The sequence below is a fragment of the Nothobranchius furzeri genome, chromosome 3, assembly GCF_043380555.1.
Source record: "Nothobranchius furzeri strain GRZ-AD chromosome 3, NfurGRZ-RIMD1, whole genome shotgun sequence".
Taxonomy (NCBI): Eukaryota; Metazoa; Chordata; class Actinopteri; order Cyprinodontiformes; family Nothobranchiidae; genus Nothobranchius; species Nothobranchius furzeri.
Window position 1 is genome coordinate 45,501,244 of NC_091743.1, and position 19,925 is coordinate 45,521,168.

The window sequence follows — 19,925 nt, forward strand, 5'->3', positions numbered from 1 at the left end:
ACCAGGTCTCCAGTCCTTCACAGTGCCACATGGAAACAAACAAGACACACAACCGTTCACTCAAACACACCTATAGGGATTAATCATTGCCGTGCATAAACCCTGTATGTTTGTGGACTGTGGGAAAACAGGAAGGCCTTAGCTGGGTGTTGAACCTGCACCCTTCTTGCTGCGAGGCAAGCCTGCTTTGTTCTGAAGATAAAACCGATAACCATGTGTGATAATGAAAGCGTTTAATGCTAACTTTGAACTATTATCTCACTGTAAGTGTCAGCCTGAAGTAAATGTGTGTGTTTGCCTTGATAGCAGTAAGCTGCAAAGCCTGTTGCTCCACCAGCACACACACACACACACACACACACACACACACACACACACACACACACACACACACACACACACACACACACACCAAAGCTTTGGACACCTCACAAAAGAATTCCATTCCTCTGCATGTCGGGATCTTTGGCGTTACCAGGAGTTCAGATCATATCTCGGGATCCTGTGCCCTTGCATATTTATCTGCTGAGTGACACTTCTATCTAATGTGACACTGTGCCCACTTCTGACCCCTCCCCCTCCCCACCAGCATGCAGAATGACTAAGCCGAGTCGAGCAGCTGTTGCCTTCTTGTGCTGTTATCGTTCCCTCTCATTTAGCAGCACAGCTAACCTCATGCCCACTCTCCAGTATTCATGCAGGCATTTTTTAACAACTCCGTCACCTCTCGGCTGGCTTTGAAGCGTGCAGCTTACACAAACCCAAAGAACTCATGTAAATGTTTGACAATGAGACAAATAGTGTTGATGGAGGTTGCTGATGAGACTGAAGGAAGGTGCTGTGGGTGCAGAAAGGAGTGCTGCTAATGACAAAACGATGCAGGTGGTAACTCAGACCTCCAACAGGCAAACACAACTACCAGGAGGCTCTTAAAGCTCCATCTGCTCTGTAGCATGCTCAGTGATTTCCCTTGTTTCAGGTGATTCCTCAACTTGCAAGTACAGGAAGGAAGTCATTGTGAGAATTTTGTGCAGGATTAAGATCAGAAATTGAAAACATCTGCTTTCAGATCTGCATACCAGCCTTTTAAAATGGTTCAAAATATTTTCTACTATGAATTATGGCATTCTATTGTCCTTACAGGTGGAACTCAAAAAAATCAGAATACGGTGCAAACGTCCATTTATTTCAGTAATCCATCTTATACTGGGAGACCATCTAAAGGCTCACGAACTCTCTGCAGGTGTTCTGGGCTGAGTTGCTGATTAGAGTGTCTGAGATTTTGAATGTGAGGTTTTCATCAGCTGTAGCCATAATCATCACAATTAGAACTAATAAAGGCTGAATGTGGAGTTAATAAGTTTGCTGAACTCAAATTTTATGAGGAAACTGATTACATAATAATTAAGTTAACCTACCTAACAACTATAGGTTCACCATAACTAATGATATTTTGAAAGAAAGTGTTAAATCATTGACACCTAAGAGTGAAATACCACACATCCAGCCCAAAGTTAAGCGTTTATGTTGGCCTCAAGAAGCCCATAGATCAGGCTAAATAATTTGTGCATGAAGCAAGAATGACACCTTGTGGTTGAATAGGGGTACTGCAGTCCATGTGTCAAAACAAACAAGTCTGCAAAGAACCCAAACCCTTCCACTTCATGAGCTTTTTGGGTTCATGGCGGTGTTTCCCCGAGTGGGGAAGGGGGTAATAGCACGCGGAACGTTTTGCTTCCCTGTTTTTCTCGTGAAATCAGGGGTGGGGTAGTTGGGGGTTGATTTTGTAGCCGTGGCACAGCGCCACGCCAGAGCTTATGTAGGGAAAACACTGCAGTTACGAATCAGCGCCCGAAGACTCTAGATGACAAATCATACACAGTAAGTTGATAAGTAGATAAATACATTTCACTTCATTATCAAGTTGTTGGTAGATGAAAAAAGTTGTTTCAGAGTTTTTCTTTGAGCCGGCTATCCTCTCTTACCGTTAGCATTGTGTGTGTGTGTGTGTGTGTGTGTGTGTGTGTGTGTGTGTGTGTGTGTGTGTGTGTGTGTGTATGTGTGTTCTTTGTTTACCTGAAACTGAATTCATAAACATCAAGTCATAAAGTAACTGACTGATGTGTGTTAGCAGGTTTGTCCACAATGGTGTTTATTGAGTCCAAGTCACATGTTAGTTGTCTATTTTGACTTGGCTCCCAAAATGCCGTGAAATGGTGCTGAGTGTGGGTCTGATCTGAATTGTATGAAATATATAAATATTACGTGCTTATGGTGACTTTGTGTAGTGGGATAAATCTACCTCCATTTTTACTTAGTTTTGTTTTCTTGTTGTTGGACTGTTTTCCTGTCCTGTCTGTCTCTTTTCTTCCTGCGTCTCCTCTCAATCATCCAGAAAAACTGCTGCCTAGCTTCCTACTTTTTCACCTCAAGAGTTACTTTTGAACTCAGCAGATCAAAGTGATCCATCTACCACAACAGATAGCAGAGGGCGTGCTGCACGGCGGCACCAGTGAGGTGAAGTCCTCTTCATTCAAAAGAATCCCCGGTACACTGAGGCTCCATATAAATAATGTCATATAAGCAGAAGCAGGGTCTTTGGTCGGCTCCCCCTGGGTGTGTAAGTTGAGGGCTTTTAGGAAAGCCTGTCACCATTTCAGGTGAGCCGGCCTCCCCGTAATTAGAAACCTGGACATTCTTAATGAAACCAGATTGAATCGGTTCTTTTAGATCACAAAGCAGATACATGTGTGCACGCTTAGGCGTAATTTCCACTTTATTAGGAAACATGCACCCAGTGGCTTAACTGTATCTTAGTGAGCAGCACACACATAAATAATTTAGTGGCAGGTTCACACAAGTAATGACATTTGTGTTCTGCTGAGAGTCTCTTAAACCTGTGCCACTGTCACCTGTGGCGTCTGCGCTCATTACTGCACCTTATTAAAAGTTGACCCAACTGCCAACATGGCAGCTTCCTGCAAACATCTCTCTGAAGCTCTGCAGCTCTGTCTGTGCTGCTGCATTGGAGATTCAGATGAATAACAACAACGCGGTCTTTGCTGGATTTTCGCCTCTTTGCATTGACAGGATTCAAAATATTTGGCAAGGATTTCTGACAAGAGGTTTCTTTGATGTGTGAGAGCATGTCGCCTCTCCCGCCCTCTCCTAAACACCCTAATTATCACTACTGCCACTGCGGTGTGTGTGTGTGAACTAACACACCTCTCTCTGACGGGATGGAAAGTGCCTCAGGGCCCCCGGCTCAGGTACAGCAGCTTGCTTGTGAGTGCTTCAGGCTCACGGGGTATTTTTGTCAGTTTATTACACTACGTCAGATTTAAGCCTTATTTTTTATGTTTTGATCAAACAGATCAAAGCATTTCATCCTTAACCAGAACCTGAAGAGTGGACTTGTGTATTCACCATCGACCACACGTGCTTAAAACCACAGAGCTGTGAACTGAGAAGATTAGGGCAGCATGTGCTTATCCACCTCTTGATGATGTGGGTCAAAGAACTGGACCACAAATAGTCTCTTCCCATTATCTTGTCCCCCTACGCTCCATACTTCTCCACAGGGACACTTCAAGCCGAGACATGCTCAGCACTCACACTGGCAGCAGCCTGCACTTTTAATTAATCCAATTTGAAACCAGAGAAATATGCAGTGAGGGGGAAACACCCATATCAGTGTCATGCAGCAAGTGCACACCAGGCTGTCAAGTGCCAGGATGTGCATTAGCTCCCTCCATAACTCTGTCTTGCTCCGTCAGTAACACTTTATACAGCATAAAGCTGCAAAGACACCTCCACTCTTATCACTGTTGCTCATCTGGAGTGACACCTGAGTGCGCCTTTTGCACTGTTGTGCACATCAACTTTGACCCGTTTTCTACCCTTGTTGTGTTTAAACAGAGCATGACTGACAGACTGGGGTGTAAAAGTCGCATAATGTTGTTTTCATTTCTATTTTGGTTTGAAATGATCACAAATGAATGCAATCAACAACAACAAAACATAATGTTAAAATGATTTTGTCTCATGCAAAAAAGCTTTTAGAATGACACACTTCCACCCTTTCTGATAACTGTAACCAAATGTGGTGTTTTTAAACATAACTGCAAGTGAAGAAGACAGAACACAGGCAAAACACACAAGTGAGATGTTTTAAAGACAAACATCAGTTCTTTTAAATGGCCTACACACACTGTGTGATGAGTCCAGTGGTATTTTTTATGGATGTTCTGGCCTCTGAAAAACACATTTCTATTGTTTGGTGTTAACTGGCTCTTGAGGCAGCTCTTCTCTGCTTTTATAGCATTGCTGTCTGCTCCTGTTTTCTTCTGCTCAATTTAGTAGAAAATTGTGTGTAAAGCCTATTAGTGGCCTAAGTATCTTGTTCTGAAAGTATTCTTTCTATACTCACTGGCCACTTTATTGGGCACACTTGTCCAACTGCTCGTTAATACAAATGACCAATCAGCCAATCACATGGTGGCAACTCAGTGCATTTAGGCATGTTGACATGGTCAAGACAATCCAGCAATGCAAGGACTTTTGTAACCTTCAACATATGTAAATCAGACATGGCATGTCACGGGAGAACGATGGTGATGATGCAGCAGCATGTCTGAGCCATCAATCAGGAAGGGGAGAACTCAGTGCCCAGGTAAGTTGCAAGAAACTATGTAAATTTTTAAAGAGTAATCCTAGGTCCAGATTAATTAAAATTGTAAGCCAGGGCTGGGCTGTACAGTGCATCACATATGTCGCGCATCCCATGAAACAACACTCTTTGTGCTATTTTTTGACGTAGCATTCGTCATCTTTTGAAATAACTTTTTCCCCAGAACTTTATTGAACACAGGTAAGTTGCTTGCTATTGTGCAAGGAAGATGAAACTACGAATATCTAAACTCGACAAGTGGAAGAAAAGTTTCCATCATCCTGTTTATTCTTAGCTGTCTGCAACGCTATGGAGCAGGATTATGGTAAGCCACTGTAGCATGTAATTCACAAGCAAATTTTAATTGGATTATTGCAACATAATAAAATGTCACCATTACATTATAGTAGTAGAAAATAAATATTAGCCTTTCCAGTAGCTTACTACTGAACATGTTAATGGAATACATAAAATTTTACTGATCATAGTTTACTTATGGATATGTTTAGGTGATAGCATGTTGTTTTGCATGCTGTTGAAATGTTTTCTACAAATGTTCTGTTGTTTTTAAAGAAGGAGAGAAAAACTGTTAGCAGGTTTTAAATGTTCCCATTTAATCCGATTAATCGAGTCGAGACCCCATCCGATTTATCGGTTTATCCAGATAATCATATGTTGTAGCCCTACTCAAATGGCCTCCACAGGAACCAGGTCTCAGTCCCATAGAGCACCTTTGGGATGTGCTAGAACAAGAGATTCGCAACGTGGATGTGCAGCCGAAAAATCTGCAGCAACTTCATGATGCTATCATGTCAATATGGACCAAAATCTCTGAGGAATGTTTCCAGTACCTTGTAGAATCTATGCCACGGAGGATTAAAGCAGTTCGGAAGGCAACATGTGGTCCGACCTGGTGCTAGCAACATGTACCCAATAAGGTGGCCAGTGATGGCCAAAGTGACTCTATAGTGATGCTTTCAGTTTGTGTTCAGCGCATCCCTTGTTCTCATGGTTTTTTTTTTTTTCAGAAATAGTGTTCTATCATTAACCAAAATCAACTCGATTTTTTACATAATTAAGAACTCAGTCTGATGAATCCATGATCACTAACCCAATATTTCTTGAACTTTTGCCAGGAGAGTTCTGAGTGGATTCAGCTGTGAGTCAGTGCTAGATGCAGTTATCGTTTCTCAGTGAGAGGAAGTTTCAAGAACCCATAGCAGAGTGGGATGCATTAACCCATAAACGTAAAACTGAGAGTCCTCCAATGTAAGTGCATGATAGGGAATGCAATAATAACCGCAGTGTTTTCTCATTCCTAAACATTTGCTCTAGTTTGCGTGCTGTGCTCGTGCACTTTTCCTGTTCAAACATATTTCCCAAGTAAACTCAGCCTCTTGGCTGTTAATTTGAGATGGAGAGATTTGCTCAAACATGCAGGCCTGCAGCCTCGGAGATCCTCGTCAGCAGCCAAGTATTCTCTAGAGAAGGAGGGTATAACTCAGGCTGACAGCGAGGCATGTCTCCTGACTGTGTTGCTATACTTTTTATAAACTCACATGCACACAATAGTGGATGCTTGTAATGGTCCGAGGTACTGGTTGTGTTTATGCAGAGGGATGCACCCTCCAGTTTCACAGCATGCATTAGCTGTTTCCTGTTTAGTAGTTCAGGGAAATGTCTGGGATGGTGAAAAGTGGCCAGGAGACGCAACGGCTCGGCCCCCTCAGCCGTTGTGTCTTCATACAAATTCGTCCCTCCCAGGAATTTCCAAAGACATCACCGTATCGCGACTGCTTTGGCAGTGAGTGACGTCACTGATCAACTCCAAAAGCATCCACAGACTTTATTAACACTAAAAGTTTTAGTCTGTCAATGGATGTCATAGTTGAAGCCATTTGGAAGAGTGCTTGTGTGACAGAAAATGCATTGAATGACCAAAAGAATCTCTGTGGTTTACAGCACTCTGCGAGACAACACACTGCCGTTTAATAAGGCGTCGAGGGGGATTTACGACGCGTTTTTCAGTTTTGGGAGTTTAGAAATGGGGATTTCAAAGCAGCATGAATGTTGCTTATTTTTCTTTCCTTCCATGTACCAATTCTTCTAATTTTACAAATGCTGGTTGTTTGGCTACACCTGCTGATGTCATTTCCTACTGAGTTACAACCAATCAGCATGAGTTTATCAAGTCCCGCTCAGTGAGCGACTGTACCTTTCTGAGTACATAGTCCAATTCAGACACTTTGTTGGTTCCTGAAATGGCCCAAACATGCGTGGGGTGATGTAGTTCTGTGTTTTTCATAGGGAAGGAATTCTGGTGCAGACGTAATGATGATATAATGGGAAACACCAGGAAATGAAATGAGAGTACAATTTTATTCCACTAATATTGTAGATAATACTAGCAAGAGGGTTTTTTTTTTTTTTTTTTTTTTTGGAAATTCACAAGATTTCAGCATTTTGACGTCGGCAGCAACAATTTTTACCTTTGACTAACTGGCCTAATGAGAATATGTTCTATTTCTCCAAACAGAGGCTGTTCAGGACAGTTTCTACAATCGAAGCTATTTTATTTATAGCTTGTATATCTATTCTTCCTCTTGTCCACAGCCATCTCATAGATAGATAAACACAGACTCAAACCTCAGGTGTTTTTAACTCTTAGCCTGTGGCTTTAAGTACCAGAAAACTGTAGAGTCAATAAATATAACTGTTACAGCCCGTCTCCACTGTCGTGTGTGATTTGTATCTCTGAACAACATTTAGCTGCACTCTGATGGTGACATTAAGCTAGAATGTTCGTGTGACTTGCTCAGCTTCCTGTTCTCAAACGTCAATGACGACCTTTCTTACAGCCAGAGAAGAGTGTTGAATTATGGGAGCAGGCAGCGGGCCGTGTCAGCCGACCGCACTGAAAGATGCTGGGAGAGAGGGAGAGGACTGTCTGTGTTCAGCCGAGTGGAGAACGGACAGGATCACTGGTGTTCAGCGGTCCTCACTTTTCTGTTTTCACCAGGATAACTACATTTACGGGAAAGATGTTTTGCACTAGTTCTGTTGTGCTACCGTAAAAATGAGGTAAACAAAGTAAACGCCTAAAGTTCTCAGGCTCACATGGTGTGGGCCACATTCCCCCTCTGGATTACTTTCACCCCTAAAAGAGTAGTCGCCGTTCCTCAGAGGGGTGGAAGCTGTGTGTGTGTGTGTGTGTGTGTGTGTGTGTGTGTGTGTGTGTGTGTGTGTGTGTGTGTGTGTGTGTGTGTGTGTGTGTGTGTGTGTGTGTGTGTGTGTGTGTGTGAACCCCCCAGAGTGAACCTAAACACAGTAATGTGCTGCTTTCAGGGTTTATCTGCCTCTATAGAGACACACTCCTGTTATGTGCTGTCAGGCTCTAATGTGGACCACAAAGCTCAGCCTCCCTCCGAGCCTTTTCCTATAATTGTAATCCACAACAGAAAATTTGCTGCTGAAGTTGGTAAACCATGAATTCAGGCAGCAATCTAAGACGTCTAACTCAATAAACAGTTCGGAGATCGCTTGAAAATTGGATTTCCCAGCTTGCATTTCAAACTATTCGTGCAGCAAATAAACGCTGCTGTTCCCCCTCTAGGAATTAAAAGACATTTTATATTCAGGTTGTAAATGGAACAAAAAGCCTGACCACAGCGTCTCCCCGGAGCAGTAAAGTCTCTCTGTTGAGCTGATTGTGACGATGTTTGCTTGGCACTAGAATCAGACCAGAGACCTGCCGGGCGACCTGACCTCCAGAGCCGAGTGGAGCTGCAGCCCAGCTCAGCCTGCTGCCTTTAGGTGTCCTCGGTCAACTTTTCAAAAAAGCACAATGTAGTGTGGCTCTGCCTGAGGTGAAGGTTGACTTGGAGGTCAAGCTGAGGAAAGCCTGAAAGAATCAGGAATGATGTCTTTTAGCCACAATAACTCAACCCTTTCGGCATCGTTTTAACAAACTTTTAACAGCTTCGGAGGCTGATTTAGTCTATTTGGGATCCAAGGCATCCACTTCCCACTTCATTATTATTGTTCAATCCGTTTTTATTTGGGACATTGTGGCATATTTGTTATTGCTCCACATCCAGGTGAAACTCAAAAAATGAGAAAATGGTGAAAGTGTTCATTTATGTCACTAATTTAACTTAAAAGGTGAAACTTATGCATGAGACAGACTCATTCTATGCAAATCCAGATATTTTATTTGTCATAACTGGAATGGTTACGGCTTACAGCTTATGGAACCTAAACATCTCAGATAATTAGAATATTGTGAAAAGGTTCAATATTCTAGACTCCAAGTGTCACACTCTGATCAGCTGATGAATCCAGAACACCTGCAGAGGGCTCCTGGTTTTCATTGGTATGGTCTTTTTTTACAATAGCAGATGTTGCTTTCTTACAGTAAGATCTTGGTTCACTTGATGACTGGAAGTTGTTTTTAATGTCAGATGCTAATAAGCATTGATGTGGTTTATATTTCTAACAACCTTTGAAAGTGTAAATCTATGTTTTAATGCTATGCATGGCACAATAATAATAATTAATTAAATTCACAACAATTAAAGAGAGCCAAAAATCTCTCCAATGTCTTTTTCCCCTGAATAAATAGTCCCTTTTTTCCATGCATGGAAATGGGATTTCAGGTCTAAGTTTCACACATTTGTTTGTTAATCGTCTTTTAATATAGAAAAAAATGTGAATATCTGAAAGGAAGTTTTTCTAGAAAAAAAACCCATAGAAATCTAATGTAGTTCTTGTGATTTTACTTCATCTCTGAAATGGTAAAATTGCATCAAGCTATACGGTTATTATTATTGTTATTATTAATCTTAGTAGTAGTAGTGTTATAACACTGTTAATCAAGACCAAGTCTGAGATATTCTTTTAACTCATCATACATGAGCATCAAATATTCCAAATACATTTTAAATGTATTTCTTAAATTTCAAAATTCTAAATGATATTTTGACAATTTAAAATAAAACTTCATTATGTTCACTTTGATTATAAAGAACTGATAATTAATTGCGGCTTTGAGTCCTGTGTGTGGAACTAGGATTGGGACAATATTAGATGTAACTTGTACCAAACTTTGAAACTTATAACGTGTTTTGTAGCATGTAATTCTTGTTTTGTAACACGTAACATTTGATACATAACATGAAACTTTCATTTTGTAAGTTGCAGAAAACAATCAATGTACAAGTTTCAAATCACAACTCTTAAAACACACATCTCTGTCTACAGCTACAAAACACTTTGTCCCAATTCTAGCTTCCTTCCCAAAGAACCAATGACAGGCTTCGATTCCGTTTCAAAGACAATTCCTGTTGGAAGCAAGCTAGAATAGGGAAAACATGTTTTGTACTTGTGGACTTGAGTTTTGTAACTGTAGACTGGGATGTGTGTTTTGAAAGTTGTGATTTGAAACTTGTACATTGATTTTTTTTCTGCATCAAAGTTAAATGTTACAAAAGGAGAATTACATGCTACAAAACAAAAGTTACCTGTTACAAAACAAACGTCACAGTTACAAACATATTACAATTACAAAACTTGGTACAAGTTAATGTAATATTGTCCCAATCCTAGTTCCATACCTGTCTGACTGATGTGACACATCTCTTTGCATCCTTCCCATGAAGGGGGGGATTTGAACAGTAAGGGTGCTTTTTTCTGTACAACACCTGTCATTTGTATAAAGAGATAGCTTATCTTCATCAGCATTAACAGTAATAATAGGGATGCAAACAGCATCCACGTGTGGAGGTTAGTAGCTGAAGGGGTTTTAGATTGTTTCGCCTTTTCCTTCCTTTTCCAGCTTCATGTTTAAATTCATGTTAAACACGTGGAGCAGTCCAACATTCTAACAGATATTTTATTCCACAAATTAATAATAAATCCATGCAGTAAGTTTATCAGGTGTTTTATGAGGTCCAGTATCTAGGCTCAAGGTGACTGTCTTTATCTAAAGGTAAGCCTGTTCTCTTCTGACAGTTTCGTTCCTGCTAACTGAGTCCTTGGCAGAGCTCAGAGTCTCTGATAATGAATGAGTTGGGCTGGATTTCTTTAGACATCATCTGACAGAAGTAGCTCTCCTTTGGTTTGGTCTACGTTACAAATGGACCTAGAGGATACGGTGTGAGGACAGGAATTTCATTAGTTTTAGCTGTGACAGAATTCAAATGCAATGTGTCGTAGAGTCAGACCGGACTTTGTGTGTTATCAGATGACTGTGAGATTAGATTACACATGTTTGTTTCTTAATGTGCCGTTCTCTTGGCACTGCTCACATTCCCTCCTCAGCTGACAGATGGTCCCGTCCAGCTTTGCTCTGACAACAAACACTCCCTGAGCAGTCGCTGACAACCTGCCTCAGGAAGGACTTCAACTGGCCCTCGGTGTGTGTGTGTGTGTGTGTGTGTGTGTGTGTGCAGTTCATCCTTATTTGCACACACAGGGACTCATCATTCAACTTAAGACTCCAACACAAATAATCACCAGGTCCAACCACATGCTTCTCCCCTACGCAGAGCCCAGACAGATGCCAATCACTTTGCTAACCTGCAAACATTCTTCTGGTGGGCACAGTTATTAAATCAGACTACACAAATACAGACAGTTTAATGCTATTAATCTCTGTTTATTGACGTAGTTCCATGTTAGATGTAGAGCTGGCTGGAAAGACCGGTACGATCAGATTCCTTAGGGAGTCTTTTTAAGAAGGTCTGGAGATGATGTTTATTTTCAGTCCCAGTATCGGACATGTTGATGGCTGTGCTTGCTTTAGTGTGCTGACCTCTTCTTAAGAAACATCCAACAGCCTCACAGGAACGTTTCATGGTAGCTTCAAAACAAAGAACACCACTGCTTGTTAGGGCTGCTCTATTTAAATGATTGTTTTCATAAATATTCAAATGATGACGATTAAACACGATTACAAACCTTTATTTCTCCTCCAAGCGCCGAACAGGAGCGATCTTCAATGAAAACACTGAGAAAGCTTCATTTTGCAGGAATGATCTGTTTTCAGTTTGTTAGACTTTTCCATCCTGACCAGAGTTTTAAATCTTGAATAAAAATGCCATGACCACCTGGTCTGAAACAGGTTTTATCAAGAGAAAAATCTCTAAACTTCAAAGGCTGGTGTCGAAACATGAACTTCAAAAGGTTTTCCATTTCATTATCTCCTCTCATCTAGGTTACTGTAACACACTTTAGCCCTTGGCCACCTTGAGTTGGTCCAGAACTCTGCAGCGAGGCTCCACATCACCCCTATTCTGATGTCTCTGCACTGGTCACCCGTTAACTTTAGAGTTCATTTTAGAGTCCTGACTATGACTTTCAGGGCTCTACATGGTCAAGCTCCTCCCTATATTACTGAACCGTTAAAGCCTTATGCTCCAACCCGAGCCCTCAGGTCCACACACCAGAACCTTCAAGAAGTTCCAAAGACCAGATATAAAAGTTGAGGTGATCGCTCCTCCTAGACTGTTGCACCCAGACTCTGGAATGATCTTCCCTTATCCTTACGTAGCCTTGACAGTCTGGACACCTTTAAAAAAAAGCTGCTGAAGACCCTTTTAAAATGACTTTTACCTTTTGTGTTTTTCATCTTTTTTAACTAGAATTTATACCGACCTTTCATTAGTTTTATTTATTTATTTATTTATTGTTTTGATCATTTATAATTTCATGACTTTTTTCATGATTTTAGTTTGGATTTTGTGATATTTGCTGTTTTGTAGTTAAGATCATTGTGATTTTATGTTTTGTTGATCTTTGTGATTCTCTTTCAGTGATGAGTGCTAAACAAATAAATAAATAGATGGGGTGGAAAGTCTTAAAAGCAAGTAGAAATTTTCTTTTTATTATTGACTAAAACATTCAGGTTTCGCATTTCAATGAGGCTGTATGCGTCATCAGCATCTGGCAGAGATCTGCTGTTTAACAATGAATAAACCTTATGAGGGTTTTAAATTATTAGACACTAGGATTAATGCGAGCTACCAAAATAAAATAATGTTTTCATGTTGTTTAGGATTGTTATCAAATCACGAAACATGTCGGCACCAACTGCTGCTAAAGATTCCCAGGCGCTGCTATGGGACCCTGGATGTCCACGCGAGGGAAGGTGCACCCAAAATGTGTTTTAGATACATGTTTAGAAATGGAACCCTTGGGAGAAATATTCCCAGATTTTGCTCCACAAAACATGTGGTGGTCAAACTAAGAAAATTAGAGTAATTTTTTTATGTAAGTCAAACTCTTTCATTTTGTTTTCAGTATTTCTTTAAGTTGACTTTTTACACTTAAACACTACATTTGAGTTTAAACTTGAAAATCTTCAGACGTTTGCATTATTTACAGGGCAAGACAGAAGAAGAGCGTTCTCATTCCTGGATATGAAGAAAATCATTTAACCCTCCCGCATTGATAATGGGGTCAGATGGGTGCCAGGTGCTTTTTTACTTTATTTTTATTTTTTTTAAGCGTGCACCACTTCAACCTTGCCAAGGACAAAACTATCAACCATGTTAAACCACCCCCTGTCCTGGAAGGGTCGCCTCCAGGACAGGGAGGTGGTTAAACAGTTTTTTGTTAATTATACTGTTTGTGTGGATGCATGGGTCCAAAATCATAACATTTTGTTGTAATTTAAAAAACAAAAAAACTACCTCGGGACATTTTCAAATCTAGAAATAACCCTTATGTGTGAAAGTACTAAGGTACTGCCCTCACACTGACTACATTTCCTGCATGCTGGCTTTTACCCCCTCAGGTTCAAAATAAGTTTTGATAAAAGGACAAAACACTAAGTCCTTCAGGGGTACTTCTGAGTTAAAAAAATGCTTATGAAATACGTACGTGGAGTAACCAGGTAGGCAGGTTTTAACGTTGCTAATCTGCAACGCCTGCCTCCAGAGGGTTAAACAATGGTGGACCTATGTTTGGAGAAGTTTGCCACTGCTACACCCAAAACTAGACCCTGAAACTGGACCTTCCTTCTTCTTTGAGCTAAGATAGCGTTTGTCCAACAATACGTGAACACCGTTTGTTCATTCCTTTCCTTATAGGTTGTAAGGGAGTGTGTTTGTCTATGGTGGGGTGTGTGTGACCTTTGCTGTTGGAGCAGCGGCTTCTTGGCTCTGCCTGTACGCCGCTGCTGAACCAAGGAGAACATATCAAACAAACACTTCAACACAGAGCTGACAGAATATTGGGTTTCTCTCAACATGTGAGGGCGTGTCCAATGCATTGTCTTACTAAAGGCACACCGTACTTTGACCTTCAGATATTAGAGTCCAAGAAAGTCTTGGAAGACTTTAAACCCATAAAATTATGTAGACCCTCCTAACCCATTTCTGGTTACTGACGAAGCCTCAGATCAGTCCATCTACTCAGTCACAGGCCACAGCTGAGGAGACATACCCAATCTTTTGATCCACTCAAAAGGCATAAAGCCGTCAACACAACGTGACACTCAGTAGCACTTTTCTTGAATGTATGGTTACGTCATGTTGGTGGAAAATCATCAGATAAGGTCACACGGCTGTGTTGGAATGCCACGGCAGATATGTTGGGCGTCCATACGTGTGTGTATGTGTGTGTGTGTGAAAATGTGCATCTGTAACTGCAGCTGTCATTATTTCTGTGTCCCTGCAGAGCTGAGGTCCACTGGTACCGCTCATCACTTTGCCTACCTCCTAAATGCATCCGACTATCGGATCCTCCGAATGGACGAGGACCATGATCGCATGTATGTTGGCAGCAAGGACCACATCCTGTCCCTGGACCTCCACGACATCAACAACAGCCCACATATTGTAAGACTTCTAAGACTTCATAAAGCAGATCTGAGGTACAGGGGGAGCTGATTTCATATGCGAGCAGCAAAGTAGATACTGTAAAAGCATCTTTGTTTGATTCTGACCCGAGGTTCTACCAGCTAATCGTTACCTAAGGATCTCAGAGCCCTATTGGGTGTATATACAGGAATGAGATCTGACATGTATTTTGGCCCCGTGCCATTGAGTGATTTATAAACTAGTAGAACCACTTTGCAATCTATTCTGTAGTTTACTGGTCACTAGAGTAGAGATCTAAGAACAGGAGTCATCTCTTAGTTCTTGTTAAGACTCTAGCAGCATAATTCTGAACAAGCTGCAGTTGCTTCACAGCTTTTTTGGGAAGACCAGTTAGGAGACCATTGCAGCAGTCCAACCGGCTGGAAATAAAAGCATGAATGATTTTCTCCAAGTCTGGTCTGGTTATGAGACCTCTGACTCTTGCTATTTGATGAAGGTGATAAAACGCTGATTTAGTTATAGCTTTAATGCGTCCAGAGAAGCTCAGGTCGGAGTCGATGATAACACCAAGATTTCTAACCTACAGCACATACATTTCATTTCCATTTAGTCATGATTTAATAATAATAATAATAATACATTTTATTTAAAAGCGCCTTTCAGAACACCCAAGGTCACTTGACAGAAAATACTTAATAAAATACAATAAAACAATAATAAAACCCAAACAAGAAAAAACAAAGAGAGAAACAGTTCAATAAAATCAGAGGTCATAGGCAGATTTAAACATGTGTTTTGAGTTTTGTTTTGAAAAGGGTAAAACTGTCAATGTTCCTGATGTCTGGGGGAAGTGAGTTCCAGAGACGAGGAGCAGAGCGGCTGAAAGCTCTGCTCCCCATAGTAGCGAGACGGGCAGAAGGAACCGCAAGATGGATGGAAGAAGAAGATCTGAGAGAACGGGATGTGGTGTGAATACTTATAAGGTCTGAGATATATGGAGGAGAGAGGTTATGGATTGCTTTGAAGGTATGGAGGAGAATTTTGAAGATGAATTTAACTGGGAGCCAGTGAAGCTGTTGGAGAACTGGGGTGATGTGGTGAAAGGAAGGGGTTCTGGTGATAATACAGGCTGCTGAATTCTGGACCAGTTGCAGTTTATGAAGGAGTTTGTTGGGGAGACCATAAAGAAGTGAATTGCAATAGTCGAGACGGGAGTCGACGAGGCTGTGGACGAGAATGGCGGCAGTGTGAGGGGTCAGTGAGGGGTGAAGACGGTTTATGGAACGTAGATGGAAGTATGCTGACCGAATTATGTTATTAATGTGAGCTCGGAAAGAAAGTGAGCTGTCGAGGATGACACCCAGACTCTTGACGTGAGGGGAGGGGGAGACTATGGCGCTGTCAATAGTTAAAGAAAAGCTGTCAGATTTTGAGATGGTGGATTTAGTGCCAACTAGAAGAAGTTCAGTTTTATTGCTGTTGAGTTTGAGTTGCAGTTGGTGATTTAAGCATATGGATGGAGAATAGTGAAGCCAATATCACCCCAAAAGCAGCCCTCTTAGTTGATGCTCAGGTCATTTATGTTGGACGTCAGCCTTTCTGGCATGGCTTCTTAAAAACACTTTAACTGGGTTATGGCAATTCCAACAGGACCGATATTAGCCCACGTGGATATTCTTCATTTGCAGACTCGACCCACAGATGCAATAAATGTTACTGAGGTATAACAGGTGGTATTACAGTAATGAATTGGGCTCTGTTCCCCTCTTGTAGATCCACTGGCCAGTTTCTGAACGAAGGAGGATGGAATGTCTTGTGAGCGGGAAGGATTCCAATGTGAGTATAGAGACAACCCTTCAGCATTAACAAAGAAAATGTGTTTTTTTTATAGGTATTGAAATACCCCCATTGTTCGCTTTGGTTTTTAAATGGTTGATTTTGGATTTAAATCAAATTTCAAAGAAATAAATGGTTCCCTTATATCTAGCCTTAGAGACATGAATGAATTGGAGCAGTTCAGTCTGGCACTAATGGGTTGACTGGCTGAACGTTAGATCCAGTACTTCCATCCACACGACACTGCGGAAAAGAGATGTCATCTGTTTGTTACACTGAAACGTTTAAGATCAAAGATAATCAGATAACTCAGTACATGCAGTTTTCAAATGATGATGTCTTTTATTAGGGAAACAAAACTAAGAAGGGGATTGATCCCTCAACCTAAAGTACACTAGAGGGTTTCCAGCATGAATGCCTTGTTTAAGGTCAAAGGTCAGACATTATCCTTCAGGATTTTCTGCTAGAGAACAGAATTCATGGGTTCAACAATTATATTAATGGTCCAAGTCCTGAAGCAGCAAAGTAGTCTCAGATCATCACACTACCACCACCACTTCTAAATTGAATTTTACTCCAAGTGGAACGAGACACACACCTTCCAGAAAGTCCTACTCTTATCTCCCAAGTCCATAGAATACCGTCCCAAAAGGCTTTGGGATCATCAGGATTTGGTCATTGTGAGACAGGTCTTTGTGTTTAAACCTCTGCCATGGAGGCTATTTTTGCCCCTCCCTCTTTGTATTTTTATTGTTGAATCATGACCTCTGATCCTAAATGTGAGATCTAACTCAGCTTTCCAAATAATGCATTTAATCACAGTCAATTCCTGATTTAAGAAAGGGTGAATTAAAGAGGCCATCATTTTCAGTTTTTGCTAATCTAAAATTCAGGTGTGATTTTTTTATTTTGTATTTATTTTTACATTTCTGTATAGAATCATATTTTATCAGTCTATTTTGCTCACTTCCTCAACTGAACTGATAAAAGAAGGATGTGATTCCAGGAGGAGTGTGCAAACTTCATCCGCCTCGTAGAGCCGTGGAACCGGACTCATCTGTACATCTGTGGAACGGGAGCCTACAACCCAGTTTGTACCTTTGTCAACCGCGGACGCAAGCCTCAGGTCAGAAAGTAAAAATGAAAGAATGCAGAACCAAAGATGGTGACCTCAACAACAGCTTCCATCATTACTGGCCTAGCTTGCCTCCTTGTTTTTTTTTTCTTTCACCTACCAAAGTTTGCTCTCCATCCAGCGTATATATTAGCCTCCCTCTAGTTCCCCTCCATCATTAAACCTGCTGTTGGTACCATATGTTCCCCAATCAGCTCACCAACACAGCTGCTGTCCCCAGTGAGCACTTAATGCTTCTCTGTTTAGTCTCAACTTTTAATGGGTCCTGTTGAATTTCCTAAACCTAGCCAGGCATAATTACCTCGCCACACTCCCCTTTAACACCTCAGTCTTCTTTAAACACCACACTTGGGCTCTAATTATGATCAGGGGACTTTAGTAAAAAGTAGTAAATAAAATGTTAACGTTCCTTTGCTGCTTTCTCTTGAGATCTCAGAGAGCCTTTCCGAGTTCCTCCATGGCCTCTATTTAATGAAGGGTTTCCATCCAGCTGCTCACCTACCCATCCACCCCGTCATGCATCCATCCAGGCCACCCGCCAGACTCCACCGTATGAAGCGCTGGATAATTGGAAGTGGGAGCTCTTGTTATGGGGTGCAGGTGGACTGTTCCAGTTGTAGTCCATTAATGAGAGGCCTGTTATTTTCTCTGGAACGCTACACAGACGGGTTTCCTGACCCCCCCCAATAGCACCTTTCTCAGGCAGTCTAGGGGTGTTAACCGTAAGTCAACAAACATAAAACACAAACTGCACATAGATTGGTGCACAAACAGGTTCTGCCGTAATTAGTTCGGACTGCCTGTTATCACCGGTGAAGGATGAATTCAGGAACATGTGCGTTAGGGCTGGGTCTAAGTCAACTCCACTAGTACATTTTTACTGAGGCAGCTGGTTTTAGAGCTATGTACAGTGTTCAGTACACAGAGTCAGCCTTTACTGACTCAACGACAGGGGAGACGACTAGATAAATTATGCTACGGACATATTTGTGCTATTTTTAGCTAAGTTCTTTTACATTTCTGCGTAAATGTTATACATAATTATAGCCTTATCTTTTTTTAGATGGCTTCCTGAAAAACCTTCGCTTATAGAAATAGCTTTTACATCTTCAGGACTGATGAGTAACATGATAAACGTGGAGGCCAATGTGTTTGTCACCATCCTAAATCAGCACAAACCTCCCAAGTTTCATCATACATTATTTTAGCTGCTTTACACTGCTACACCACTTTTCACAGTTAGTTCACCTAAATTTTATGATTGTTTGCAAATGTAAATATCACCAAAAGTGAAATGTTACTGAAGTGTATTATTGTCGGTGTGAGGATAAAAAGCTAAACCTTGTTATAACAGGAAACTTTCCTGCAATACCAACATATAAAAGTCGGTTTAACAAGAAAGTTTCTCAACAAACTTGTTTCTTATCTCGTAATGACGAGAATGTTTATAACGGTAAAACAGCGACACAAGCTGTGGCGTTTCACCCCAAACGAACGGGACAGTGATTCCAGTTCTTGGTGTTTAGACTTTAGGAAGTACAGCGCAGCAGCGCCACAACAACAGGGGAAAGCTGCCAAACAAAAAGAAACGTATCCGTCGGCTCCGCCCAGGCAACACTCTGACAGTTTTTCATACCAATGATTGCGTTTAGGTGTAACAGATACATAATTCCCACAGACTTACCACACAAACAGAGCATTTCTAATATTGGGACATGCTAATATAATTTTATCAATTTAAAAAGGTTCTGAAGATTTTTAATGTGAAAAAACACTAACAGGAAGTCAAATTTTACTTTGAAAGCTCGACTAGAAATAGGAACCACCGTGATGAGAGCGGTTCTCTCTGTTGGAGGACGGTTTGACCGAAGTGTGGAGACATTTTTTCGTCTGACAAAATGCTTTTAAAAAGCCTTAAAGAGCCTCTCTCTGACTCTAACTTCTCCCTTTGTTTCTTCTGGACGAGATTCAAACATCCCACGAGATGCTGGCGTTTCACCGTTACGAGCAATCTCATTATTAACTCATTCACTGCCAGCCGTTTCCTGATCGCTAACGGCCTTCGCTGCCAGCGTTTCTCACCGTTTTTAATGTTTTTTTAAGAGACAGAACGCTGTGCGTTAGGATGATGTCGATGCCAAAACAACCAAAACAAAGCGGAGACTCGCCTCTTACATCAGGAAGAATCCGTGTGTTTCGAGCGTTATCCGTTCTTTCATAATCCGTTGTCGAATTGTGATCGGCAGACGCTTTTCCGGTTCGCGCCTCACTTTTTTTACAGGAATGGCCCAAAATGATCTCCTAATACATGGATGGTCTGCTTCCTGATCATATGACGTGTGACGTATGCGGATGAAGATCGGCTTCAGGGCTGAGATGTTTGTTCTCTCAGCGCGGGGGCTCGTTCTGATGCTCAAACAGTAAAAAAATGCAAATGACGACTTTAGTCGTCATTGGCAGTGAA

The 19,925-nt window shown here is 41.3% G+C and overlaps 1 protein-coding gene across 5 annotated transcripts in view; it reads left to right on the forward strand.

The window, feature by feature from the left end:
• The window catches only part of LOC107385790 (semaphorin-3F), a 101,912-nt gene that overhangs the window by 50,731 nt on the left and 31,256 nt on the right, over positions 1–19,925 (forward strand). For all 5 annotated transcript variants that reach the window (XM_015959897.3, XM_054748844.2, XM_054748853.2 and 2 more), the window contains exons 3-5: positions 14,348–14,508; positions 16,264–16,326; positions 17,333–17,452. In XM_015959897.3, the coding sequence (XP_015815383.1) occupies positions 14,348–14,508; positions 16,264–16,326; positions 17,333–17,452 (344 nt within the window). The remainder of the gene's footprint in view (positions 1–14,347; positions 14,509–16,263; positions 16,327–17,332; positions 17,453–19,925) is intronic.